Source organism: Mustela nigripes, chromosome 2, assembly GCF_022355385.1.
Source record: "Mustela nigripes isolate SB6536 chromosome 2, MUSNIG.SB6536, whole genome shotgun sequence".
Classification (NCBI taxonomy): domain Eukaryota; kingdom Metazoa; phylum Chordata; class Mammalia; order Carnivora; family Mustelidae; genus Mustela; species Mustela nigripes.
The window spans coordinates 18052209-18079622 of NC_081558.1; the positions used below are offsets into that span (position 1 = coordinate 18052209).

A 27414-nucleotide genomic window follows, 5' to 3' on the forward strand; every position below is an offset into this window, starting at 1 on the left:
CAGTGTGTTATCCTTTAATGAAGATCTGGGTCAGTGGGGCCACCACTCTCCCCCGGGCGCCTGCAGCAGGTGGCCCTCACCACGGGCTGCCTCTGAGGAGGGTGGCCTGGAGGCAGCAGGCCCCGCGGAGGGGTCAGTTTGCAGCGGCCTAGCAAAGGCATTCCTCTCTCGGACCTAGGAACGTGACAGCAGCAACAAGGCCAGAGGCAGCTAAACTGAGGTCAGGGATGATAGAGGAGGGCAGGACAGGAAGTGGGGCTCTTCTCCTCCCCCTCTGCATCCCAGCGGGATAAAGGCCAGTGTACAGGAACAGTACAGTCTCTCCAGGGGCTGGAGGCCCCACCAGCCACTCTCTGGAAACCCTTAGTCCCTGACTCCCCACAGACTGACGTCACACACAAAATAGCCCACAGGGTCACTGGGCTCAGGGAGCAGGCTGGGCCCCACCCAATCAGCCTCAAGGCCCCAGGCCTGCGAGGCAGGTCCAGCAGGGCCCAGGCCAGAGCCCCCAGGGGAACTGGGAGCCACCTTCCACTAACTCGGCTTGTCAGGCACTACATACAGGCATCTAAGAAGGTAGTTTCTCCCTCACGGCTCCGGGGCCGCCCAGGCAAGGCTGAGGCAAACGCAGGCCAGGGCTGGCCAGGTCCCTACAGGTCTGTGACCTTGTTCTCCACAGCAGCTGCGATCTGCTGGAGCCGGTAGCCCAGCTGCATCTTCTGAGCTGTGCCGTCCTCCTCCAGGGCAGTGATGATCTGCAACCAAGACCAGCCGGTCAGGGGTGCCCGCCACCACCTTTCCCTGTGCTCGTCCACGGGCTGCCTCAAATGCTGCGGCCTGGTGGGGGGCGGGGGCCTGGGAGCACAGCGAGTCCCCTCACCTCCTCAGAGCTGGGCTGGTGAGGTCAGCATAGGGTTTTAAGGATTCCAGAGGTGAGAATGAGGTACTTTACTCAGTACTTAGCACCCATGGTAATAAGCATCCACCTCCACGGGTAAGATCGCGCTGAGTGGAGGCCACCTGCACCCACCATGCTGACCTTTTCGCCACGAACCCTCTAGAAGCCCTGTTTCAGCCATCGCGGCTCCCCTTGTCCACCACGCAAGAAGCATTTCCTAACTTCCTATTGCCAGGCACTGGGCAAGGAGCAGGGACCCCGGGACGGTGGGCCCCATGCAATCCTGCCCTCGGAGAGCTCCCCGACCCCACACCCACAACTACAGAAGCACAAGCGGGGGCTGCCACAGGGGGCACGGCAGGGCCCGGGAGAGGCCTCCAGATGCCTCACACCCCACCCCCTGCCTCCCTCATGCAGGGGCTTGCGCTGCTGGAGCAAAGTCGCTGTGCCTGCATTCACATCTGTGCGTTCCTCGTTTGTGGCATGACTGTCCTCACTCCAGGCCTGGGCCACGAGGCAGGCTCCTCATCTCTAACAGCAACAGCCACGCCGCAGGTGCCACACAAACACTGGGGTGTGCGATTCTGGCAAGCACCTAGCTGGCTGACTCGTGGGTGCTCTGATCTCGAGGTCCAGTCCAGGAAGGGCCCAGACAGCCCCCTCGCTGGCTCTGCTGTGCCCGCTCCCACCCCCGGCAGGACCCTCCCCGCTGGCAGCGCAGGGAGCCCAGAGGTGGCCGTGCTTGGCATGCTGCCACTGCAGACTCAGGAGGGATGCGAGTCAGGGCAAGGTCGGGATATGGGTGGCAGCTGTGTGTCCCTCCCAGCATGTGCCCCCCTCCACCTCCAGGCCACGGCAGATCCTCAGCAGCTCCTCCCCAATGCCTGGGATCCCTGCTGCCGCCAAGGAGCCCAGACCGAGAGGGCACAGCCAGGTTAGAGCACAGCCAGCACCAGTGCACACCCTGCTCCATGCCCTGGGGACCATGAGTCCCGCCCCTCTCTCCATCAGGCCCCGGGGCTCTGTCGGGTTTGCCCACCTGGTCATAGTACTTGTTGATGTACTTGTAGAGCTCGTGGAGGGCCACTCGTGCCCCAAGGTCCCCAGAGTAGTTCTAGGGAGGAGACAAGAGATGAGAGATGAGGGGTGTCACCAGCCCCTCGGGGGATGAGGCAGCAGAAGGGACAGGTATTGCACAGGAAGCCCCATGAGCACACCAGGGGTCCCGGGTCTGCAGTGTGAATAGGGCCTGGCTCTCTCCCCTTGAGGTGCCAGCTGGGAGCCTGGGGTCCCAGATGGTGGCAGGGCCCCGTGGGACAGGTGCTACTCCCAGGCTGTGACCCAGGGTCAGTCTGCTCTGATCTCCCTCCTGTCTCCTGTGAGGTCACACTAGGCCCCTCTATGGGGCCATCTGCGAGTCTGTACCTCCTCATCAGGGCCACGGGGTTACGATCACCTGAGCTATGAAGCTCCTGGGGGGTCAGGTGAGCACACAAAGCCCCCCCATGCAGCACCACCACCTGTTGTTACTGGGTGTGGTTTATGGGCACATCTACACCCCTGAGGGCAGCAGAGCAGTATGGAGGCAAGAGTAGGCCAGCATGGGCCTCCTGGGACGATGCCAGCCACCTCACTGCCTGGGACCCATCGTCCCCTGACCCCAGCACGGCTGCAGGCCCCCCAGCACCTAGCTGAGTCAGGTTCAGTGGCAGCTGCCCAGACAAGCCTCTGCTGCTCTATAGTGAGGTGCTGGGAGCCCTGATCTGTAGAGTGGTCACTGGAAAATTCCGCATTTCTGCTGATGAGATGGGTCCCACCCCAACCAGCTCACAGGATTGCTGATGTCCCCAGGGCTTCCTGGCAAAAGAGCAGGATCCTCACGGTGGGAGACCTGTGCCCAACCCAAGAAGCAAAGGGAGGGCCATACCCGAGACAGCTCAGCCAGGATGGAGTTCATCTCTTGATCACTGGCAGGGACGGTCTGCCTGATGTCTGCGTAGTACCTGTCAGGGACCATGGGTATGGCGGCTGCTGAGATAATGAGCCATGCCTCACCCCACCAGGGTCCACCCCTGGGCTGCAGCCACAAACCTCCATCCTTCTGTCCACCCATCCCCTTTCCAGATCCACTACCTCACCCTCCTACCTTTCTACCATCCGTTTGTAACGGGGAATATCTCGAGCATATAGAAGTTTGTTGATGGGGGAGTCCTGGGCAGCAGCAGGAAAGAAAGAGGAGAGCCCCTTAGGGTGACCGACTGTCCCGGTTGTCCCCCATTTCGAATATCCCCAGAACCCCTCGGTCCCAGGCATCTGGGACAGTTGGTGCCCCTGGCCCATTTCCTTCTGCAAGGACCTCCTCCGCTCCTCCCCCCCGCCCCACCGATGTCCAGCCTCTGCTCCTGTCCCCCCAAGCTTCTCTCCGAATCATTCCACAGTCATTTCTCAGCTCCATCCGCCTCCACCTGCATCCAGCAGGGAGGAGACATGCAGGCCAGGAGGGTGCAGCAGCGTGTGGGGCCCTGATGCTGCTTCTCCTGGTGCTGCTCATTCCCCAAGTAATCATCTTCAAGATCAGGAAACTAACCCCACTATTTAGTAAATGGCCCCACTCCACCTCACCCCGAGTGGCCGAGCTGGCACCTGAAGCAGGTCTCTCCAGTCAGGACCCACAATTTTGACACACCCAGATCCATCCCCCACCACCGAAGTGGGTTCTAGTCCCAGCTCTGCCCCCCAGCAGTGGGCTCTGGGCAGCACACTTCTGTTCTCGGCACCCGCTGCCTCAACCCGAAGCTACGGGGAGGGTGAGGCAAGATGGCGCCCCTGCGTGGGCAGTGGTGCGAGTCCCTGGGCCGGAGCCAGCACGTGTGCCTACTCAGCCGCTCTCCATAGGGGGACGCTTGGCATTCCTGGCTAGGGCTATTGCTGAGCTACCCGGCAAGCATATGCACTTTTGCTGGCAAGGGGAGGCAGTATGAAGGTTGGGGAAGAACCCCGCCACCATGCAGCACCCACCCACCGTGGCCCCAGGTCCTGGTGGCCCCCGTGGTTCTCAGTTCACTGTAGACGGAGTGATGGGTACACACGGAACAAAAATGGGTCCCACAAGACAACACCACAGAATAGAACCGAACTTTCTGTTTCTCCACAGAGGCCTAGAGGTCCATCTCTCCAGAGGTAACAGGCTCCCTTCCTGGGCCTGAGGAGCCACCGGCCCTGCCTGCTGGGGGCCTGAGCAGTTGCAGCCATGTGCCCTTATCTGTCATGGGACTCTGCTGGCTCTTACTGCGGTGACAATACCCCGCCACTGCGTGCTACCCGACAGACAGCCCTGGCCCTGACCATCTGCCTCTCAGCTCCTCTCAGCAGCACCTTGCTCCACGCCGGGCACTCGCTGCCCCAGACTCTCCCATCTACACTGCACTGGCAGCCAGACACCTCCTCCACTCCATGTAGAACTGGGAGTCACTCCGGATCCCTGGGCCTCTGGCTACAGTGAGCCCCGACTGGGAGAAGGGGAGCCTGAGGTGACGTGGGGGCCACCAGGTGGACAGGTGGCTTCTACGGTCCCACAACAGCTCCAGGCTGCCTGCTGGATTTGGTTCTGGAGGGGTCATCTCTGAAGACGAGGCCCTGCCACCTCCTGGGAACAAAGCCCGGCCTGGGACTGGAGTCACCAGCCTCCCCCAGCCCTCCTCCTGGACCTTGTCGGCCAAGCCTGGAATCTGGGTGCACACAGCACTGCCCAGCCCCGGCTCCTGCTTCCCCGGTCCCCCGGCGTGTCCTCCACGTCCGGCGAGACCTACTCACCCGGCCCAGCTTGTGGTCGGCAAGCGTGCAGGCATCCATGAACGTCTGCGCGATGACCAAGAGCACGGCGTCCATGTTATCAGATGTCTGCACGTCGAACACAAACTGAGGGTTTTTTATGATGTTGATCCAGAATCTCAGGGGCAGGCTGCGGGTGGGGCAGGCGTGGCCGGTGAGCACTCTGGGGAAGCAGGAGAGGAGACCCCAGCACGCCTGGCCCACCCGGCTCCAGCCACCGCCACCCCTCCCCACCTGTTGGTCTTCCAGATGTGGACGGTGTCCTGGTCGGAGATGCCGTGCTGCTGGGCCTGCTCGTCCAGCAGGTCAAAGAAGTACTTAATAGCAAGTGGCACGGGGCGGCTGGTGCTGAGAATCACCTGGAAGAGGTCGTCCACAAACTTCTGCAGGGTGCCCTGTGGGGGAGGGGAAGCACAAGAGGAGGGAACCTCAGCCCCAGCCCGGCCTCGGACGCCCAGTGGCACCATGCTCATGCAAGCCCCATACCACCCCAAATCCCCTAAGCAGCCGTCCTCCCCCGCAGCCCAGACCTGAGGCCTGGCCTGGCCCTGACCCCAGCCTCCCTCCCCGCCCGTCCTGCCCCACCTTCATGGACAGCAGGCGAGTCAGGTAGATCTCAGGGATGGCCTTGGCTCGCTCGCGCTCCCCGCCCCGAAGGCTGCCCCTCCGAGGCCTGGGGGGCTCCGGTTCCTCACTCGGCTTCACCAGGTGCCAGGGCCGGATGCCCCCCTCATCCACATCCTCCAGCATTGGGGTCCCTGTGCCAAGACCCCACAGCTCTTCACCCCTCATCAGGTACCACCTTCCCTGGGCCCCTAGGGTCCTGCCAACTTCCAGGAGCAGAGGCATGGGTTGAGGGCTTCTCTCAGTGGAAGGGAAGTAGACACACGCCCACCCTAAGGTCCAGAGGACTTTGCCTGTTACTGGGGACTGGGCAAAGAGAGGACAGAGAACAGTGACTTGGTGGGGGCTGGAAGGGGGTGGGCAGTACTCACGCTCTCCAGGGACATAATCCTGGTTTTCCCGGAGAACGTGCTTGGTGAGGCAGGGGACCAGGGCCACGGTCGCTCCGTCTGGGACCTGAGGATCACAGCCAGTGACCCCCTCCACCAGCCCCACCCCCCCACCCCTCCTCCTGCTCTTACCCCTCCCACCTTGTAATGCTGCAGGGTGTTCAGGCGCCTCCACAGACCCTGGACCTCCGAAGTCACATCCTCGTCGGAAAGAATGAGATGCCCAGCCACCCCGGACCGCCACTCTGCAAGAGCAAGGTGGGTTGAGGACTCCCGGGACACCCTTCCTGCAGGTGGGGTCTACCTCCTCCTCCACAGGGGCACAGACCCACCATCAGGGGGCAGCCTCACCCCCACGCTCTGCAAAGACTAGGGCTGCGGGCCCTCACCATGTGAGAGGCTGTCCTTGCAGAGGGACTCCACAGTCCACTGCTGCCCCATGCCCACTGAGCGATAGGCCGCCCCTGCAGGGCTGAGCCAGGGCCAGCCCAGCCTTCACTCTGGCTTGGGCCCCCAGGCTACCCTTCTCCACCACCCTCACCGACATCCAGGGTGCGGGGGTCTGGCCGCTGGGCCAGAGGTACTCCTTTATAAAGCTGGTCCAACATCTTCTCTTTGGCCTGGGAGATGGTGTCACAATCCAGGACCTTCACAGGCACCCCCTGGGCCTCTCCCGCGCCAGGCCCCACAGCCAACAGTGCATTCAGGGTCTACGGAGGCACACACGGGAGCAGTTATGGCTCGTGCCACACCTCAGCTGACCGAAATGCAGGGACAGGGACAACCATGAGGAAGCCACTACCTCCAACCTCCAAGCACTGAAGAGTCCTTAATTCTTGTCTCTTCACTGTCCTCAACCCTCCCCACCTCGACCTGGCCCTGGGACAGTGGCTCCCTCCGCCGTGACCCTAGCACCTAACGCAGTGCACTGGGTAAGTGAAAGGCAGTAAAAAACAAGGGAACACAAGGCCCTCTTGACTCAGGGCCCCAGGTTCCTGGCACAACTGAGGCACCCGAGAGAAGCCTGCGTGAGAAGTGAGCCTGAATGAGACTTTCCCAAAGGCACCCCGTGTGGGTCACTGAGGAAAGGCCTGCCCTAAGGAGAAAGCCACCCAGAGGACGAGGTGGCCGGGTCTGACAGAGCTGGCCTGGGCTTGGTGGGCACTGGTCCTTCAGGTCCTCCGCCTCAAGGACTGGCCCTCAAGCTGCTGTCCTGTTAAGCCAGTCTAAAGCCTCTCCCCAGCAGCCAGCCAGAAGTCAGGCCCGCTGTAAACCAGACGCAGATGTTCACCACGACCACCCACGCTCGTCCTCACCAGGGCCTGACCCCGCTGTGCGCGAACACGTTCACATGCTCTGTCCCTCCCCACTGCTACCCTCCTCCCCCCTCTCCCTCCCCCCGACTCACCAGGGGACGGTATTCCACATCCTCTCTGAGAAGGCGGTTGTCATTCAGGGTGTATTTGGCTTTGCCAGTCACGCTGTCCACTGGTCCCTTGTCTACTTGATGCTTAATTCCCCGAAAAAGCATGTACAGAGGCTCCCCTACTGAGTCCTAGGGGAGTGACAGGCTATGAGGACCCCCTGGGGCAGATGATGGGCATGAAACGGAGCTATATGGGGCATGGCCCACGCTGGGGAGGGGGACGGGCCGCAGAGGGCCTAAGGTGACTGAGACTTGCTGGGCAGGAGTGTCCGAGCTGCCTGGGGGCCAGAAGCTGTGTGGTTGAGAGCCCTGCCCCCACCACGGGGGAGGGGGAGTAAGCCCCTCCCACTCTGCCTCCCCCAACCCTGCCCCTACCCCTGCCTCTCTCACCCTGACAAAAGTGTACAGGCAGATGGACATCCAGTTGGTGAGCAGCTTCTCCACCACGGTCTCCGTCCTGGGAGGACAGGAAAGGGCAGGGGCAGGACGGAGAGCCGTCTGAGCTACAGACTCCTCTACCCCAGGCGGCCTGCCTCAGCTCCTGCCTCCAGCCCTGACAGCCCTCCAGACCCCACAGCCTCCGACAGCCACACAGACCTGCGCAGCATCAGCTTCGGGTTCTTGGCCACGTACTGGGCCACCAGGTCACTAAGCAGCGTGCGGAGGATGTCAGTGAAGTACTCGAGCTTCCCATGCAGAGCCACGGTGAGCAGAGATGCCACGTAGGCGCGGTCCCGAGCCGAGAAGGTGCGCTGGCTCTCCAGGGTGTGGATGAACTGGTCCAGGAGACACGATGGGGAGGGAGGGGCCGATTCAGAACGGGAGGGACAGAGAAGGGGCAAGGCTGAGGCCCGAGGGGCGGGGCCAGGAGCCTCCCTCCCAATCTCCCAGCAGTGGAGAGGCCTGGGGCCTGGGGTGGGGCGCTTGGCACCTTGGTGAGGAAGAGCTTGCTGTTGAGCAGGTTGGAGAGCTGCCCCAGCCCCTGTTCCACGGTGGGACGCCTGCTCTCAGGGACACCCAGGTCCCTGTGCAAGGGTGATTCCTGGTGCCCGGGGAAGAAGACCCTCTCGGCATACACCTTATAGTCGAGGAAGGGGATGCCACTGCCCAGTAGGTCACTGGTGAGATCGGTCATCTCGGTCATGAGGTCTGTGGAGCGGAGGAGGCCGGGTTGGGGCTTGGGACCCATGCCATGGGAGGAGGCTTGGCAGACCCCGGAGCATCCTCCAGGCCTCTGCTCGTCAGCCTCACCTGTGAACTCCTTCTTGCAGCGGTCCCGCACACTGCTCTCCAGATTCTCCAGCTGGATCTGGACCTTCTTGTAGTCCCTCAGGGCCTGCTTGCTCTTCCTCCTGTTCAGCACCAAGGTCAGGAAGGGGGAGGCCGGACCAGAACAGAGCCCTTTCTGGTGCCCCGGGCCCAGGCCTATCTACCCCAGCCTCGCCCTGGCCTAGGCTGGCACCGTCTATCACGGCCATGCCCAGCCAAGCCAAGGCATCGCTCAGAATAATTTAGCCTGTCCCGTCCTGCGCAAGCCCACCTCCAGTCTAGCCCAGCGGTTTAGTCCAGGGATCAACAAACTACAACCAGGCCAAATCTGGCCCACAGCCTGTTTCTGCCAATAAAGATTTGTTGGCACATGGCCACACTCGTGAGTTTGCCTCTCGTCTATGGCTGCTTCTGCACAGTCAAAGCGGAGCAGAACCACAGCAACTGAAGCCACCTGGCCCACGAAAGCCTAAAATCAGTACTCTCTGGCACCTTCCAGGAACATTTGTCGACCCCTGGCCTCGTCTGCCCTTCCTCTAGAGCCACACCCCCCTCGCTGCCCCAGCCCAGTCCCAGCCGGCTGCACCCACCTGTATATGAAGACAATGATGATGACGCCCAGAGCCAGAAGAGAGGTGCCCACCCCCAAGCCCACCTGGGCTGCCATGGGAAAAGCCACGGGGCTCTCGCCATCGTATTGCACGTGGCCCAGGGAGAAGCGCAGGTTCCCCATCTGCACCTACATGGGAAGCATCCAGTGAGCAAGGTTTCAGCACGTGCCCAGGGCCCGGCCCAGCCCACGCCCACCTACTGACCGTGAACTCGGGCAAAGCATCCGGTGTCTCTCGGAGGGCGTGGTGCCGGGGCAGGGGCTGCTCCATGGGGGGCTCGCAGTACAGGTGGTGGCGGGTCAGCGTCTTCACCACACAGGGGCCATCCCCTATCATGGCCACCACCTCCTCCTTGGACATCGCAAGGTCCAGATTCTCCCCCTGGAACACGAGGTCACTGACAGATTACTCAGAACTCTTCCCTAAGGGGAGCTGGTGGTCACTCAGATCCCATTGGGGGAAGGACAGTCCTGACACCCCACCCCCACCCCTGGCGCAGCACTGATGATGCCTCAGCACTCTTCCCCTGTGGGGGAGGCGGCCGTCTATGGTTATCTCCCAAGTTGCCCCCGACCCTCTTCTGCCCTTCCCGTTCTTCTTCCCCACACTTTCACTCCTCCAGAGCTAAAAATCTGGGCAATCTAAAGTCGCCTCCCCAGCCTTGACACACAGTTACTCACAAAGCCAGAGCCCCTACTGCGTCTGTGGGCCAGTGGTACACAACGGTGGGCTGTCCACCCACAGCCGTCCGGGATGCCCAGCTACTGCACATGTCCGAGCCCATGCCAAGGGCCTGTCCACATTGAGCCAGGCTGCCAAACGGGCATCAGCCCAGGCACCTACTGTGTACCATGCCCCCAGCTATTGTGTGTGCCAGACCATTTACATACTGTCATTCAGACTCCTGCCACAGAATGTGTTGGGACCCAGGCGGCAGGACCCAAGCTCCCGCCCGACGCGGCAGGCTAGGCAGCCCCCACCAACCCCTCAGCCCTGGCCACATGAAGGGTGAAGAGCCAGATCTGTCCTCTGGCTCTTGCTCTGCTGCCATGCACCCCCCACTCCCAGTCTCCCTCAGCAGCAATGTCCAGCAAAGCGAAGGGTTGCGCGGACCCACATGTGAGCAGACACAGTACCTCCACAGAGAGCACGCTCCCGGGCTTATGCCGAAATGGCATGGTGGGGTCCTCGGGGTTGAGGGGCTGCAGGATGGGGTCGGCCTCATAGGAGAAGGGTGTGGGGCTCAGCATGGCGAAGTCAAAGACCAGGTTGTCGAGGATAAATTCCACCCGGACCCAGGGGTCCTCGGGCAGGCCTGGGAGGGCAGGCGTGTGGCACGTGATGAGCTGAGAGGAGTTCACGTGGCACGGCTCCTCAAACTGGGGCAGAGGGAGGAAAGACAGGGAGGATCCGTTGAGGGCCATGCAGGAAGGGGGTCCAGCAAGGACAGGGAGAGCGCCGCTTTGGTACCCGCCACCCACAGCTGTACACAGGGTTGGGAGTGGGGGGGACACGGGGGACAGCTAGCCCCAAGGGTCTCCTCGTAGGGACGCCCGTGGGTCTCCTACATGATGGCCACCACAGGAAGCCCCAGGGGAGCATGGCGTCTCCGGGATCACGCGGCGCCTCCGCCCAAGCCCCTGGCTGGGCAGCAGGGCTCTTGGGGCCACAGTCACTCGGATTCTTGGTGTCTGTACCACATCCAAATTCTGGCCACGGACCCATATCTTACGTCCTCCGCTGCAAGACAGACCATGAACCGTGGGTGGCTTTTGAGAACCCGCCTAGCCCAGCCCAAGCCACATGGTCCCTCTCCCTGCCATTGGCACGGGAGTCACAACGCCCACAGGAAGCCCTGCAACCCCTCCATGCCCTACAGCTGCAGACATCCCCCCCACCGCCAGCACATGGCATGCAGCCACTTGGCCCAGCACCTGAGGAAGCTCTTCGTGGGGCCGGCAGAGGTGACATTGGGGTCTGATGTGTACTCGAACTGGCTGTGTTGAAGCCTCCGCTCAGTGGCCCCAAACCACACAGCCACAGGAAGCGTGGCAGGCATAGGGCGGGGGCTGGTCTCACACTGCAGCCGATCGGCCTGCTGCTCCAGCAGCCTACGGAAGGGAGGGACTAGTGGAAGGCAGGCCAGGACACAGGGCCCACTCAGGCCTCCACTCGCTTCCCTCAGAGCCCACTGAGAGCTCCACAGGTGACCCTGGAGGCCGCCTTCCCACAATAGCCCCAGTTTCGGGAAGATTTGGCCACTTTCTGCTGGAGCAGACCTGACCCTCTCCCCCACTTCCGGTCTCCCCAGCATCCTGCCCCTCTGTCTTCTCCCCGGAACACATGGATTTTGGGAGAGTGAGGAAGCAGCCCTCACAGGTGACAAGGCTGGTCTCCAACGACAACTCGGAGGTCCTCCAGCCGCCCAGTCAGGAGCTTGGAGCCATGCAGGGTCAGATGGGTGCCCCCGGCTCTGGGGCCCCGGGTCGGGAAGATGGAATACACCTTCGGGTCCTGTGGGAACAGGGGTAGGGAGAGATAGGCAGGCATGAGGCCACCCACAGAGAAGGCAGGGGAGCCTGAGGCAGACAGAAGGGCCTAGGGTGGGAAGCCCCAGGAGGGCAAAACTAGATGGGCTGGGGGGGGGAGCCACCTCACCTGGTAGGCAAAGTCGTGCTCTGAGATGCCACGTCCTCTTCCTGGCACCTCCACCGTCACCGTGCCAGCTACCTCCCCGCCGCTGGCCTCAGTGACGCACACGAAGCTGTGGGCACAGGGCAGGCTGGGGTGCTGGGCCACACCAAGGGCTCCCTCAAATGGACTCAGCTGCCCCCTCCTTGCCCCCACTCAATCAGGTGTTCTTCCAGCTCCTGAATTTGACAGAGATCCTCTGGCTTTGGAGGGAATGCCTTATGGCACTCCAGGGGGCTCTGGCCCCTGCGAATTCCTATTCACAGTTTCAGTTATTCAAATCCAACCCTGAGGCCCCCCTTATGAAGGGGAATCCTCCTCTCTCTGTGGCACAAATTTATAAGGAGCCCCGGAGGGCTGGCTGTAGGATGAGGGGTTGAGCTAATGCTTGGCCTAACCACCACCACGCGTGCCACACCACTCGCAAAGCAGTGGCAACCTGATTTCCTCATGAAAAAAAAGTCCCTGGAAGCCTCTATTCAGGTCGGGGGACAGACGGAAAGGGAAAGTGAACAATCTCAGAAAATGCTGGTTCTCGGCCAGAAAACAAGCTTGGGGCAAATCAATTTCCCCAACATGAAGCTGGCAGCGGCGAGAATCCGTGACATGGTCACACTCACTGCCAGCACGTTGGAAAACAGAACAAGTGATGTGTGAAGTACCCAGGAGAGGCTCCAACTAGCGAATATTTTAATCTCTTTATAAATCACTTTGCAAGTTACCTTTGTCTCATGGTTTTAAAATCATTAACAGTCTAGACGATCACCTCAAGTTTTTGGTCATAACACACTGGAGGGGGAAACCACGTGTGCCAACAAAGTCTGGTTTACTTTTAATTTTTTTAAAAGATTTTACTTATTTACTTGAGAGTGAGTGAGCAAGAGAGAGAGCACAAACTAGGGGGAGAGGCAGCAGGAGAGGGAGAAGCAGGTTCTCAATGAGCAGGGAGACCGACGCCGGGCTCAATCCCAGGACCCCAAGATTAGGACCTGAGCCGAAGGCAGACACTTAACCAACTGAGGCACTCAGGTGCCCCCCAATGTCTAGTTTAAAATACTTATTACGAGGGGGTGCCTGCGTGGCTCAGTCAATTAGAGTGTCTGACTCTTGATCTCAACTCTGGTCATGATCTCAGGGTCATGAGATCAAGCCCTGCGTCGGGCACCCCATTAAGCATGAAGCCTGCTTAAGATGGTCTCTCCCTCAGCCCTTCTCCCCCACCTCGACCCCATTGCCACTTGCACACATATGCGTGCCCACTCACTCTCTAAAAATAAATAAATAGGGGAGGTGCCTGGGTGGCTCAGTGATTAAGCCTCTGCCTGCGGCTCAGGTCATGATCTCAGGGTCCTGGGATCGAGCCCTATACCGGGCTCTCTGCTCAGTAGGAAGCCTGCTTCTCTCTCTCCCACTCTCCCTGCTTGTGTTCCCTCTCTCACTGTGTTCCTCTCTGTCAAATAATAAACAAAGTCTTTTAGAAACTAAATAAATAAATATTAAAATAAATAAATAGGGATGCCTGGGCAGCTCAGTGGGTTCAGCCTCTGCCTTTGGCTCAGGACATGATCCCAGTGTCTTGGGATCAAGCCCCACAACAGGCTCCTTGTTCAGTGGGGACCCTGCTTCTCCCTCTGCCTGCCGCTCCCCCTGCTTGTGCTCAAGCATGCACGCGCTCTCTTTCTCTGACAAATTCTTAAAAATATTTTTTTAAATATTAAAAAAATAAATAAAATCTTCAAAAATAAATAAATAAAATACAGATTACCAAAATAAATAAGATACAAATTATGGGGTCCCAGCATGGGCCTACTCAGTCCAGATCTCTGAGGGTGGGTACGAAGGACCCATTCCATGGTGGCTTTGGACAGGCTGTCCGGGTAACCCAGATATTCAGCTGGGTTTGGGATTTGCTGATCATGGATATCACCTTGGGAGTGTCTTATGTGGGCACCTTTGGGACCCTGCAACTGCCAGCCAGGCTACCATGGGCCAGAACCTCTATCAGCTGCAGGCCTGGGAAGGCAGCTGGGGTCCCAGGGACCGGACTCGGCAGGCGGGCCACAAGTCTGTCATCCTGAGGTGCCCTCCTGCAGCAGTGCCTGGGGCAGAGAGGGCAGGTGGCGGACAGCAAGCCCCTGAGCATAGTCATCTGGGATCTGAGAACCTTGCTACCACAACTACGTCCCTGGTCACCAGAAAGCCAGGTGAAAACACCTGGACGGGGCCATCTGTCAGCTCTAGGTAGAGACAGGCCTAGGCCCAGCAGTGACTCCCCGGCAGCCCAGGCCAGGAACATGCACACCTGTGCACGAAGTGGAGGCGAACGCTCCAGGGCCTCAACCCTTGCTCTAAGGCCCTGCGGCCAGAAGCAGGGAAAGGGGGAGAGGGAAGGACAGATGAGGAGTGGGTGGGCGGCCAAGTGCAGGAAAGCCCACCAGGGAGCCCGTGAGGTGTGCCGAACTCCCGCTGGTCCAGCTAACTCACCTACTAGAGACCTCGTACTCCAGAACGTCCACAGCACAGGGCACCCCGGCCACCCTGACCGTGTTCTGTACGTCCTGCACGTGTTGGCCCAGATTGGAGCCCCTGATGGTGACACGGGTGCCTCCGTCCACAGGCCCAGTCAGTGGCTCCACCTGTTCCAAGACATGGACTTGGAACACTTCCACCTGGCAGTCACCCCTGGGCAGCCCGGGGATGCAGACCCAGCCTCCCTCCTTCAGGCCTCCTGCACCCCTGCCCTCCCTCTAAAGGCAGTGGTGAGGAAGGGACACGCCAGCACTGCAACACACCGAGTGGATGAGGGGGGCGGGGCACTGAGCGGCCACAGCTTCGGTCTCGCCACACGCCTCCTGGGCCACGCAGCGTGGACGCTCCCCCTTACACCACACGCAGCCGTACTGGGGCCTGGCAGTTTGGCAGCGGCTGCAGTCCCCATGTCCCACAGAGCAGTCGTACAGCACCACTGGAGAGAGCAGAGACAAACGTGAGAGGCGGGTGTAGAGGAGTCCCGTGGCCCCAGAGGCCCCCACTAGCTCACCATGCAGCCCGTCGGCACTGTCCACACGCAGACGGCCAGCCCGACGCAGAAACAGCCCCACGCGCAGCTCTGGCTGCAGAGCCTCATAGCTGAACTGCAGAAATGGGAGTCGGGTCAGAGCCTGGGGCCGGGGGAGGCATCAGGCCTGGAGGGGGCATGGTCACAGAAAGGACCAAAAGGACTAGTTATCGGAGCACCAGGTCAGAGGTCAGAGTTGGGAAACAGGGACCCCAAGGCACACAGGGTCAGAGGCCAGAGCCGGGGAATGCAGATTCCCACGATGAACGTGGCGTGGCCAGCTGAGGTCAGTGGCCGGCCCATGGTCAGTGCATCCTCGCCCACCCCGGCACTTGTGACCCGCACCTGGTGCCGCCGGCAGGTCACACGACACTGGGTGTCTGGAGGAGGCTCGCACTCCACCCAGGCCTCGACCACCACTTCGCGGCCCTCCAGCTCCATCACACACTCACTGTCTCCTGGGCTGTCCTGGGGGCAGATGACACAGTTGGTGGGGCAACTGGAGGAGCTGGACCCAGTGAGCCCTGCCAGGGCCCCTCACAGAGCCCCCGGGTTGGGACGGAGGGCCAAGCCCTCCTCTTGCATTCCAAGGCTTGCGTACAGCTGACCAACAGCCAAGGAGGCCACACATCCACCTGCCACAGGACACACTCACCTGGAGGAGGCCCAGGTTTCTGCCCAGCAGCTGGACTTCTCGCTCCACGTGCACTGGCATTAGCATGGAACCCTGAACGCTGTCTACACAAGGGCAGGCACTTGGCCCCCGGTTCACCTCCTCCTGCAGACACCAAGATCAAGGCAGTCTATGGCGCCCACCCGGTCAACTTGGAGGCTCCCTGTGCAGAACCCAGGGCCCAAGGCCAGCGTGGAGCTGCAGAACCCACTCTGCCCCTCGATCCCTCCTGATGCAGGATCGCAAGGCAGGTAAGGTGCGCGTCTGCCCTGTGTCCCCTCCCCTGAGGCCTCCTTCCTGGGCTGGGCCTCACCAGCTCCCAGAGCCCGGGGGTGTCGTATTGGTAGTCGAGGCTGGACAGGAGGATGAGGGGGGCGGGAGGGCCCTCGTGCTCAGCCGAGTCTCCATCACCTGAGAGGAGGGTGGAAGTGGAGAAGGCGGGCGTGTCACCCCCCGTCCACTCGTCCGCCTCAGGCAGCTCGCCGCCTTCTCTCGTGAGCCAGTCCGGGGCAGGTTTCACGGAGCCAGCGGCCCCTGGGAAAGTGGTGGTGGGAGCAGTGCCGGGGGGCTGGTCCAGGAGTGCCGCAGAGGGGTCGGCCTCGGGGCCGGGGTCTGCAGGGGCGGGGGGCAGTGCTGCTGCATCTGAGGGCGATGGGTGGGAGGCCGAGAGGTCCTCGGGTGTGGCCGTGGGTCCGGAGTCAGTGGGGGCGGGGACAGCAGTTCCAGGTCTGTTGGGGGGGTCGGGAGGGGGAGGTTCCTCATGGAGAGGTGACTCTGTGGAGGCGGAGGCAGGTACCGGACCAGGACCCGCCCCTGGCCCCCAGGGGCTGAGCAGGGAAGGCCTGTCCCCAGGTGGGACAGCCGAGGCTGTGGCTGTGGAGGGGACCCCAGGCTCCACGGGAAGGGTGTCGGGAACAGAGGTGACTGGGGCCTGGGGGCTTCTGGGAGGGAAGGGGGTGGGTACATCTCCTGCTGGAGGGGCTGGGGAGAGAAGCGGGCTCTGAAGGGGGAGGCAGAGAAAGACAGGAGGGGCCACTCAGCAGGCAGGCGCAGGAGCAGGTGGCAGGCAGGCAAAGGGTGTGTTAGGAGGAAAGGAGACCAAGGGAAAGAGAAACAAAAACAGCCCGTTAATTCTCCAAAGGAGAGAGGGGAGGGGAGGGCAGGCTCCAGGGGCATCTGTGCTGAGGTGGGGCCCGAGGCCCAGACCTCCCCTGCCGCTCAGCCACAAACGTTCTCTCCTGAAATTCCAGGGAGTCCGCCACACACAGCAGCTCCGGGGTGGGGGTGGGGGTGGGGGGGCTCGCGACAGAGCCTCACCTAGCAGGGCAGGCACACAGACCCTGGGCCGTCAGAGACACCCGTGCAACCCTGTGGGGGCCAGCTGGGGGTCCCGCTCACCTGCTGGCTGACCACCATCGGCCCGGCGTCACACGAGGCCTTGTGCGTGCACAGCTGCTGCCAGACACACCAGTTACACCCCCAGCGGCTGCTCACACAAGCCTGGCACCTGCACAGAGTGCAGCCATTGGGCAGGGGTCACTGTGGGGGAGCCCGGGGGCCAGGGGTCAGCAGGGGGGGAGGGGACTCACGGCGCAGACGGGTGGAGCTCAGTGACCACTACACAGTCATACACAGAGAGCAAAGCTTTGGCAATCACCACAGCACCGAACCTGAGCTCCACGCTCATGGACACATGGTCTGCAAAGCAGGAAGAGAGGGCCCAGGGTGAGTGGGGTTCACACCCCTTAGCAGAGGGGAGCACCCAGGGTCTGCAATACGGTCCACAGGGCACGAAATGGGCAGTTGAGGGGACTCAGAGAAAGGTGCTACTTCAGGGCTCCCTGCCTGGATTCACGCCTCACCCCAACTGCACCCCTTGGAGCAAGAAAGGAAGAGGGTGGGGCTCCCAAGCCCCAGAGGTGGCCCCTTCTCTCACCCACCGGCTCCTCTTGGCAGTGCTGGGGCCTCACTAGGGTCTGGGGAAGGGCACATCACACCGGCACTGGTCAGCAGGGCGGGACTCTGGTGATCCCCAAACTGGCAAGAATACGATTCTCCTGGCCACAGAGGCGGCAGGTCAGGCACTGACAGGAAAACCTGCCAAGAGAGGCCAGGCCAGGCTGTTGGAGCCACTGGGCAGCAGGCCAGGGCCTGTTTCCAGGGCAGCTGAGGTGAGCAGGCTCAGGGGCTAGTGGCCCCTGAGGGCTGGCGGGCCCCAAGCCTTCATAAACGCCCTCCAGCCTGGGTTAGAAACAGAGAAAGCAAGGCCTCAAGAGAAATGACTGGTGGAAGGCCACGTGGTATTTGGAGCACTTGACACTAAAACGTGGAGTATTGACCCATCACCAGAGCCCTCCCCGTGAGGGACGCGCCCGCCCAGCTCCTTCACCTCTCTCCGCTCTTCTCGGCTGATGTTGGCGGGACTCATGGCTGCCACGTGCAGACAGCCTAGCTCGGGCTGGAAGCTCCAGAGCCACCGCTCTGGGCCCTGTCCCCGTGAGCACTCAGAGTGGCGACTGCACCTGTATGAAAATAATGGGGAACCACCTTCAGGGGGGCAGGGACACCCCCAGCCCTGGGGACCTGAGCAGGAGCCTCAGGTGGGCTGTGCCAGGGCTATGTCTACCCTGGCAGGGCACTGATGCCCAGAATGGAGGATGGAGGAAGGAAAGTAGGGCGTCCAGGGAGCAGGGGTTGCAAGTCAAAGATCAGTGATGACCAGGAGTACTGGACAGGGCAATTATGCAGGTGAGGGCAGGAGGCGGGGCTGGGGAATAAGTCAAAGGTCAGGAGTCAGGGGAGCACTGACCTGCCAAGGAGCACACACCACCCACAGTATGGGTCCCTATGAGCAAGACAAGATGCACAGTCCAGGTGTTGACCACAGGAGGCCACAGGAACCTTGAGAAGCTATGACGGTAATCCAAACGCCAGTGACTCATGGGTCCCTGGCACAGCCCCAACGCCCCTCCCAGCAGCCAGGCCCCAGCTCCCTCCTGGCACTCACTGTGCTCTGGGTCATGACATACAGATGCTCGAAGGCCCCATCAAAGGTGAGGTCTTTGCTCACAGCAGACCCCTGCTGGATGTTCTGTGTGGAGTACGAGTGGCCATCACTCCCCGGGCCCAAGTAGACCTGAGATCAGAGACAAGTTCTGGGATCCAGGTCCGTGGTCACAAACCCAAGGCCCTCTCCTCTCCCTACAGTGAAGCAATTTAGAAGCAGAGTTTTCTCCTAGGCAGTACAGGTCCTGCCACCCAGCCCTTGAGGAGGAGGTGGGGGAGGTCACAGGTAAATTAACACCCAGCCCTGGGAAAAGAAGCCTAAATCATCTCTCCCAGCCTTCAGGCCAAGGGTGTGTCACAGACCCCCTCATCCTGGCCCCAGGGGTCACAGGTATAGCTCTGCCCAGGCTGGTCACCAGCAGCCTGTTCCCTCCAGACCCTGGGACAGGGCCCACTACCTCCTGTGCACTCACCCTGTGCAGTTGCCCTTGACTGTCACCCAGGAAAGCAATGGTGTGTCCATCCTCTACAGTAACTGCCACAGCTGTCAGCTGAACCCCGGGCCATTCCAGAATGGGCGTGGCTTCCAGCGGTACACGGCTGGCCATGGGGCTGGGTGTGTGATCCGAGCCACAGGGATAAGCATCCAGGGTGTCCTACAGGCAACAAGCCCAGTAAGACCCTCCCTGGACATCCCAATCACCTGGCCCAGCCAGCTCTTCCCAAATGATTCTCTCTTCTCTGCCGGGCCTCCTGGGACAGCCTTATTCCCTCATCCTTCTCCTTGGGAGCCCCTAGAAACCTCACCCTCACCCCAGTCTCTCTGCCTGGCCTTGCCCCAGTTTATGCGCTCAGTCTTCCCCTGGACCACTTGTCCAAAGCCTCCCAAAGCTTGAGTCCTTCTGTCCAAGTCTGCTCCCCTGGGCCCCTGCCACCTGTCCCTCACTCAGGAGGCTGGGTGTGGCTTCTTCCCTGTGTTCCATCCAGAAGCTAGAGCCGAACAAGTCTCAATTTCCCTCGCTCAAAAACTTAAAACAGGGCCCAGCCCCCTACAATCAAGGTCCCTGGCCCACACCCTAGAACCCTCAGTCCATCCATACAAATATGCCCTCTGCAGTGTCCAGTCCAAGCCCAGTTCCGAACGGCTGGCTCTCTGACCTCTGCGCACCACGATTTCGGCAAGGCGTCTTTCCATCACCCAGGCACAAAGGAAGCACATTACCTCTGTTGACCTCATCAGCCCCCACACCACCGCTAGCTCCCCTTCAGACTCCTCGGGCCACCTGCCTAGCTGTGACTGCCAGACAGGGAGGAGCTGGAGCTCACCACCGGCAGCTGTGCGCAGTCTGAATTGACATCGTACTCGATGTAGGCCACCTCCACGTCGTTCTCGGCGCGGCCCTCCCTGGTGTAGCAGGCGTCTCGCGTGCGGTTAGCAAGGCGGTCCACTTCGTCCAGAGGGAAGGCACAGAGGGCAGAGGCTCCAGATGCTCCGGCAGCGGCCGACGGAGGCCGGCCCACGGTTGGTGGAGCGGCCGAGGAGAAGGCTGCGAAGAGTACCTCCCCCTGGGCCACCTCCAGGGATGTGGCCACAGCCGCAGCCTGGAGCAGCCCGTAGCGGCCCCCCTGGCAGGCCAGAGGCAGCTCCACGTAGGAGTAGTAGTGCTGGTCCCGGAGGCACACTCGGGACACATAGGCACGGAAGGCTCTAGACTGAGCCTGCAGGTCTCGCCGCAGGAACAGGAAGTAGGCACTGGCCCCACGTGCAAAGGCGCTCACGAAGTGGTGGCTATACTCGGAGAGGCGGCCCACGGCCAACTTGGCCGTCTCTTCATAGGAGAAAGCAGTTTGGGGGTCCAGAGGCCACAGGGTCCGGGTTGTGATGGGAGGGATGCCACCCCCCACGCCCCTGCTGGTGTATCCCCGCCCCACAAAGAGAAGGGGCTCCCCAGCCAAGCCCTGGGCCACCAGTCCCACCGTGCTGACCGCAGGGTCATTGGCAGCCACATACTGGGTGTCCCCAGGGCGCTCGGGTCGCAGCAATAGCTGCTCGAGCTGCCCCAGGCGCCGCAGCTCACAGACCCCCTGGTGCACGCTCCCGCACACCACCAGGGCCCCTGGGCTCACCAGGAGCAGCTGGTTCAGGTTGTTGGTGGCCTGGGCTTGGGGGCACTCATCAGGCATCACAGGTGGCAGGCAGTCCCTGCTATCTAGCACGGGGCCAGTAGACACGGCAGCCTCCAGCTGCAGCCCAGGGCTCAGCTGGAACAGGAAGTTGGTGGCCCCTAAGTAGAGAGTGCCTGAAGTGGGATCCTGTGCCAGATGCTGCAGGTGTGTGCCGTTGGGAGCAAAAGCAGCCGGTGGAGAGGGCTGGAGGGCGAGGACCCACCCGGCCCAGAGCGCCTGGAGAAGAGCTGGGCCGAGGGCAGGCATGGTCACCTGGAAAGGAGAGAATTGGAGAACTGATGGGCCACTGGTGGGACAGGGCTATCACACTGCCAAGATGATCCTCCTAACTCAAGGAGTGAGCAAAGGAGGCCTAGGCTTAGATGGCACTATGGTCCAGGATGGCCCCAGGACGGCACACCAGCAAAGGGTCAGGACACCTTTCCTGGAAATTTCAACACTGCCCATTTTCTGCAAGCACATTTGTCCCAGGAGGACCTCCATCCTACCCCACCACCCCTTCACCCTGTACCACCCTGTGTCATCACAGAGTCCCAAGGGAAGGGCCAGAGGGCCAGAGATGGGGGAAACATCCCATCCCCAGGGACCAGGGCCTGGAAGAGGCAGCAGCACAGGTGAGGGGAAGGAGGGGCTCAGGGCCCCTAGGAGGGAGAGGACCCCTCTGCACAGATGTCAGCAGCCTGCGGGCAAAGAGGGAGGGCAAGTTCCCATGGGCCATCTGCACATTAGAGCAGAGCAAGAATTAGATGGGGGGCCTTTTAGGCCAGGAATCCAGAAGGAATCCACAGAACCAATGGTGAAATGAGGTTGAGGCTGCCAGGGCTGGGGCCTGAAAGACTGGACACCACCTCGGAGAGCGCTAAGAAGAAGCGGGACTCACACTTCTCCCAGGTGCCTAGGTTTGTAGTCAGGCTCACCTGGCAGGGCCGGCTGGATCAGGAGACAACAGCATGACCTGTGTGGGAGTCACCTAGCCAGGAAGATAGCAGAGCATGAAGCTGGGGGCTGGGCTGCAGGCACGTGGGAGCCCGGGCTCCCCTTCCCGCTGCCCAGCCTGCCAGTGGAACTGGGCCCAGCCTGGCCCTCGGCCACCAAACACATTCCAGAGGGGACGCCTCCTCAGAGCCCACACAGGGAGGGGGAGGGCAGCGGAACCAGGCACCCTCAGGGCCTGGGAAAGGGCAGCTAGGAAGGAGCCCCGCGATTGGCAGCCCCCCCCCCCAGCATCACCCTGTTCCTCTGCAGCCCCTTCTCCCTTCCACGCACTCCCTTTTCACCTTCTGCCCCAAATCTGCCAGGGCACCCAGGTCCATACCCTCCCCAGGGGCCAGGGACTGTCCTAGTCCAGACTGACACCAGCACATGAGCAGACATGGGCTTGCACACCCCAGGAAGCACACATGCTGCCAGCCCCACGTATGCACACGCACACACAAGCACACAGGCCCTAGCACAGGTGCAGACGCATGCAGGCACAACGTGTCCACACATAGACGCACGCAGAAACACAGGCCACATACTCCCTCACCCCCGCTCAGACACCTGCGCAAAGACACAACCTCCTTACACAAACATGTACGTTGCACAGACAGGCATTCCACAACGAGCGCATGGCACACCCACCCACATTCAGATTCCCCCACACACGGATTCATGCACACTTCCCTGGTTCGAGCCCTAAGGCCTACAGGGCCGCAGAAGCTGGCGCATCTCTTGCTATTTCTTCTCCTGCAGGTCAGAGCAGAGCCAGGGCCCAGGGCTGGGGCAGGGGGGAGCAGGGGGAGGCTTGTCCCAGAGGAAGTCACCATGTCCAGCTGTGTTCCCCATCCCCAGGGCCACCTCAGAGCCTGGGTGCCTGCTCTCCTCCCAGATCCCTCCCTGTAGCCCCCCCACCCAAAGCCTGCAAGGAGGAGAAAACCATGACACCACCATCTTCCCCCACCCCGGGGTGGTTCCCAGCCAGGAACACCAGGTTGAAGAAGTGCTGCTCCCAGGCTGGAAGATACTTTCCCTACTTGCCTCTGCCCAGGCCACGTTGCCTGGCCCCTCCCGCCCCCCAGCTGCCAGGCTGTGTGAGGGAGAGTCTCCCTCAGCCCGGGGTCAGCTCCTCCCAGCCAAGACCCCGCCAAGGTGCTACCGAGACTGTCCCAGAGTGAGAAGGCTGGGCCTAAGTCTCGGAGGAGGGTCCAGCAGCCTGGTGGGAGCAGGGGAGCGGTGGCCACAGCCCAGCTGGGCACTGCTCCCGAAATAGCTTGGGGGTTTCCATTTTTAGTGTGCGGAGAACAGGGCAGCTCTATGGGAGCGGGAACAAGGCTGCCTCTGTTTGCTACCCGAGGGGGTGGGGGAAAGGGGACAGCAGGGAGAGTCGTGAACCTAGGACTATGGCAAGGCCAGGCTCCCAGGAGCCCCCCACCTTGTTTCCAAGGGATGGGAGAAGAGTTTCTTCCTCTGGGAAGACAGGGTCTGCCCGAGGATGGGCAGAGACCATCTCCTGCACTCAGCTACTGCTCACTCCCTCTGGCCACCTCCTCCCAGGGATGTGCTAGGGGCAGAAGGTCCATAGTTAGACCAAGAGTCATTCCATTCACTTACAAACATTTGCTCAGAGCCTACTGCATGCCAAGGTTTTCCAGCCCTCAAGGGGCAGCAACCAAGACACTCCCCAAATGTAAAATCACAACTGGGTCGAGTGGCCCACAGGAAAATGGAAGGGATCAGAATAGCTCCTGGCCAGGCCACAAAGGAGGCTGGAGGCTGAGCAGCTCTGGGAAAAGTGAAGGGCCTCTTCAGTCACTAAAGCACCACCCTCGCCCTTCCCTGTGTACCACAGGTGGAGAAGGGGGAAGAGAGGGGCAAGGACATCTTCTCCCCCTAACCCTCTGCTACAGGCCAGAGCAGCCTCCAGCCCCTCCAGACTGCCCCTCCTACCTCATGGGATCCTCAAGCAGAATCAGAGCATCTCTCTCCCCTGTCTTTGGAGCAGCCCCAGGCCTGAAGAATAAAGGTCAAAGCCCTCCAGTCCACGCCCTCTTCCATCTAATCCGTGCTGGGGCTCCCCCACAGATGCTATTAGCTTCTGCTGGTCTAACTGTGTGCTGTTTCACACTCCTACCCGCTTGGAATGCCCACTCCCTCTCTATCTGCTTAACTCGGACTCCCAGCCATCATCTCCCAGGAGAGCCTACCCTGTCTCCCCCCAGGCTCCTTATGGTGGATGGAATGGACAAAGCCAGCTACCATCCTGATGGGAACAGCAGCTCTGCCTTGGGCTTAGCCTTAGTTCCGGTTTGTAGAACGGGAGGCAGGACTGCTCCGGCCATTAAATACGGAACAGTGTGTGGCTGGTGTGAGTGGCACCGACCAAGGCCACTTTTCTCCCTGTTCCACCCTCTCCATTCTGGACTTAAAGCTCCTTGCAGGCAAGGAGTGTGGCTTTTGATTCAGAGGTCCCAGCCACTGAGCCAGATATCAGCACAAAGCAAGTGTTTCTTACACGTTGAAAGAAGCCCCATCTCACTGCCAGTAGGGGAGATATGGGGCCCACACCCCCTTCCAGGCCACTTGGCCTCTCAAAGGGACAAGTTGTCAGGCTCACTTTTATTAATAACCAAGCCAGAGCAGACTGTAAAGGCTGGTTTGGAGCCAGGCTTCGTGTCCTCAACTTGCAGATCACCAGATCTCAGGCCTCCTCCAAACTCCTGGGCAAAGCCTAACCTGCCTGTACTGGGGCCCAGTGCTTGCCTTGAGGTCTCTTCTGAGCCCACCTTTCTCTGGACCTCTTGAGCAGAGCCCACAGCTGCCTAACTTCTTTTTGCAAAGAGAAAGTAGTCCTGGGGCTGTCCTCACCAACCAAAGGGGCTAACAAACTCTGCCCTTCCACCTCTGGAGGGGTGATACTCAGGCCCTCATCTACCAAGTCCCAGGGATCAGTGGGACACTGGCCTTTCCTTCCCCTACTCCTGCTCGGTGCCCAGCGTCCCCGAGGGAGAGATTCATTGACAGTGCTGTAGTGCACACTGTTCTGCCCGCAGCCTGCGTGCTGGGGTGGGGGGGGCACCATTTATGCACCACCCCTGAGTGCTCATCACCCACCGTCCGGGTCATGTTGGGGGCTGGGGGGGGTCCCCCTCTGGGGATGCCTAACACAAGGCTCACAGTCCGCCTTGGAGCGTAGCCTGGAAGGGCTGTTGCATACAGAGGGGGAAGCCTCGACCTCCCCATCGGCCCTTCCTCCCTCCTCCCCCGGCCAAGGGGCAAGGACCCCACCAGCGATCCTGGGAGGGCGGGGAAGGGGCCGGCCGGTCCCGGCAGAGGCGGCGGCGAGGAGGGGGCGCGGAGGAGCAGCTCCACCTCCTCTGTCTCCCAATCGCGTTACAGGCGGAGCCGCCAGAGTTTCCTTCAGTGCGGAGAAGTACGGTCCCAACTCTAAGGACCGCGGCTGCCCACCGCTTCCCCAGGCTGCCCCTGCCCAGCAGCATCAAGGCCGAAGCTGCCCACCTCCCCCCGGGGCCGCCCCGCCTCCCCCGACGCCCCCGCTCCGGCCCCGGGTCCCCGGCCCCCGCACTCACCACCCGGCCGGGCCCCGCAGGAGGAGCGCGCCGAGGCGGGCGCCGGCCGCTGCGGGCTCGGGATCTGCGCGCGGCGGTCTCACTGCCCCCTGCACCCCCCCACCCCGGGAGGTGGCTCCGGCCGCGCCGCAGCTGTTACCCGGAGACCGAGGGGCGGAAAAGCGCGCCCGCTGCCCGCCCCTCCCGCCGCGCCGCTGCCACCGCCGGGAACAAAGGAGACAAAGCCGCGTCGGCCGGGCCGGGCTTCGCTCCTTCCCCCAGCGCCCGCCGGGCCGCCCTCCCCACCCCCCCGCCCGCCGCCAAGGCCAGGCCGGAAGCAGCCGCGAGAGCCGGGCGCGCGGCCCCGAGCCGCCCGGGACCCCGCATTCCAGCCCTGCGGGCTCCGCACTTGCCGAGGGCGGGGAACTCGACCCCTCCCTGTGGGGGCGCGGGCTGCTCGGCGGCGGTAGCCACGGCAACGCGGGTCGCGGCCAGGCGAGCCGAGTGCCAAGAGCGGAGCCCGGGGCGCGGGCGGCCCGGCGCTACTCCGCCCGGCCTCACCTGCGCGCCTCGCAGGAACCGGAATCCGGAGCCCTCCTGGGATGGGCGGGGCCGGGCGGGGGGCGCGCTCGGCACCCACAGGTGTGCTGGCGCCGCGCCGCGGCCCTCGCCCCTCAGCAGCCCCGCGGGTTCGCCAGCCACCACCGCCGCTCCAGCGCCTCGAGCTCCCTCCTTCCCTTCTGCGGCCGCCCTCTAACTTTCTTTACCTGAACTTCTCGGCGCCTGGTGTCTCCCCACCGCTCCTGCTCTCCACACTCCCTAATGGCCACCCCCTCCTTCCGGCCCCAAACTCTGGCTGTGCGAGAGAAGCACAGGCTTTGGGGTTGGGCCTGGGTTTGTGGCCACCACTAAGCCTAGTAACCTGACCCCCTCCACCCCCCATACACGCCTTATTTGCTCACCGACAAATGGAGGTGATGCCACACCTCGCCGGCTGTTAAAGGAGCGCACACGGATTGCAAAGTGCACAAGCAAGGACACATTTACTCCTTTTCCTTCCAGGCCTGTACCTGGACCCACCCTCAGCTGAGAAGCCCTGGGCAAGTCTGGACTCCCTCACTGGCAAACGTACCTGGGCCTTTCTAGGGAGGAACTGCTGCACAGAGGCCCAGTTGTGCCCTCTGCCGGGCCCTTCACACACAGCCTGGCCTGCCCACTGCGAACTCAGGAGCCAGGACCTGGCCCATCCTTTGGCTCAAGCCACACTGGGATAGCCTCCTGGGAGGCAAAATCTGTCACACACACACATGTCACACACACACACACACACACACACATATCACCCCCATAGTCTCCACAGGCTAGGGAGAACCTCAACCAGGTCTAGGTTACCCACACTGGCTACTGTCCAAAGAGCCAACACCACAGGGGCTCTCCTGCCACCTGCCACCACCCTTCCCATCAAGAGTCTGCTTAACTTCCATCTACCCAACTCTGCCTTCCAATTTCTCTCTCACCAACTTCTCATGTCACTCCTTTCCTCCACCCCTACTTTGAGCACCTGGGTCCTTGCAGCAGCATAGCACACCCTTCCCAGTCCCCTTATCAATGGCCTCTGGCATCAGAGACCCCAGGCCCTCCACCCCCCCCACACACCCATCACCACCTCAGTCCCCTTGGCTTTCTGCCTGCGCAGCCTGTGAGGAGTGGGGGGAGCCTCCCACATACCTGGAATTCTCCCCTCTTGAAATCCATTCACTCAACTGCACACCCTTTAGGACCTACTTCACCCCACAGCACCCCTTATCTGTACACAGATATGACACCTCCTACCCCCATCGGGTGGGTGAACATCCCACAGAGGTCATTTCATCCCATGCCATCCTGAGGAACCATTACACAAAGAAAATAAGGTCAAGAAGGGAGTGACCAAATGACCAAGGCACCAGGTGCTCAGAGGCTCACAGCCCAAGCCTGGGAAGGGCACTGCCCAGGAAACCCTACTGGCTTCACAGGCCCCTGCTGAGAGTGGGCTCCTTGTAGGCCCAGGCAAAAAAGTCCCAGCCCACAGGAGCCCCTCCCCACAGATCTACATACCTTCACCCGCTCAGGCTCAGAAAGGAGTGGCTCTTCCGGACCTACAGGGAGGACAGAGTACTTCCTGGCTGTTCCTGTTTACTCAAGGACACACAAGGCCATCCATG

General features: G+C 61.6%; 1 protein-coding gene across 4 annotated transcripts; it reads right to left on the reverse strand.

Annotated features, from left to right (window-relative positions):
* PLXNB1 (plexin B1) lies at positions 1-26297 on the reverse strand. 4 transcript variants are annotated; one of them, XM_059389633.1, is made up of 39 exons: positions 25232-25347; positions 23077-23205; positions 21581-21633; positions 19803-20915; positions 18950-19132; positions 18478-18606; positions 18280-18380; positions 17860-17992; positions 17411-17567; positions 17060-17168; positions 16869-16977; positions 15784-16470; positions 15453-15575; positions 15143-15265; positions 14780-14873; positions 14532-14704; positions 14224-14375; positions 11707-11812; positions 11426-11562; positions 10983-11159; positions 10617-10788; positions 10185-10427; positions 9253-9429; positions 9028-9176; positions 8420-8520; positions 8100-8317; positions 7766-7944; positions 7559-7625; positions 7151-7297; positions 6284-6452; positions 5884-5987; positions 5725-5809; positions 5315-5487; positions 4964-5124; positions 4712-4859; positions 3045-3109; positions 2826-2901; positions 1938-2012; positions 1-755 (listed from the first exon to the last, which is right to left on the reverse strand). In XM_059389633.1, the coding sequence occupies exons 4-39, from the start codon at positions 20907-20909 to the stop codon at positions 651-653; spliced, it is 6414 nt and encodes a 2137-aa protein (XP_059245616.1). In that variant the 5' UTR covers positions 20910-20915; positions 21581-21633; positions 23077-23205; positions 25232-25347; the 3' UTR covers positions 1-650. The 4 variants fall into 4 exon arrangements, with proteins under 4 accessions (XP_059245616.1, XP_059245614.1, XP_059245615.1 ...); XM_059389631.1 differs by lacking the exons at positions 23077-23205; positions 25232-25347 and adding an exon at positions 26173-26297; XM_059389632.1 differs by lacking the exons at positions 23077-23205; positions 25232-25347 and adding an exon at positions 25978-26021.
* Positions 26298-27414: the final 1117 nt, after the last annotated feature.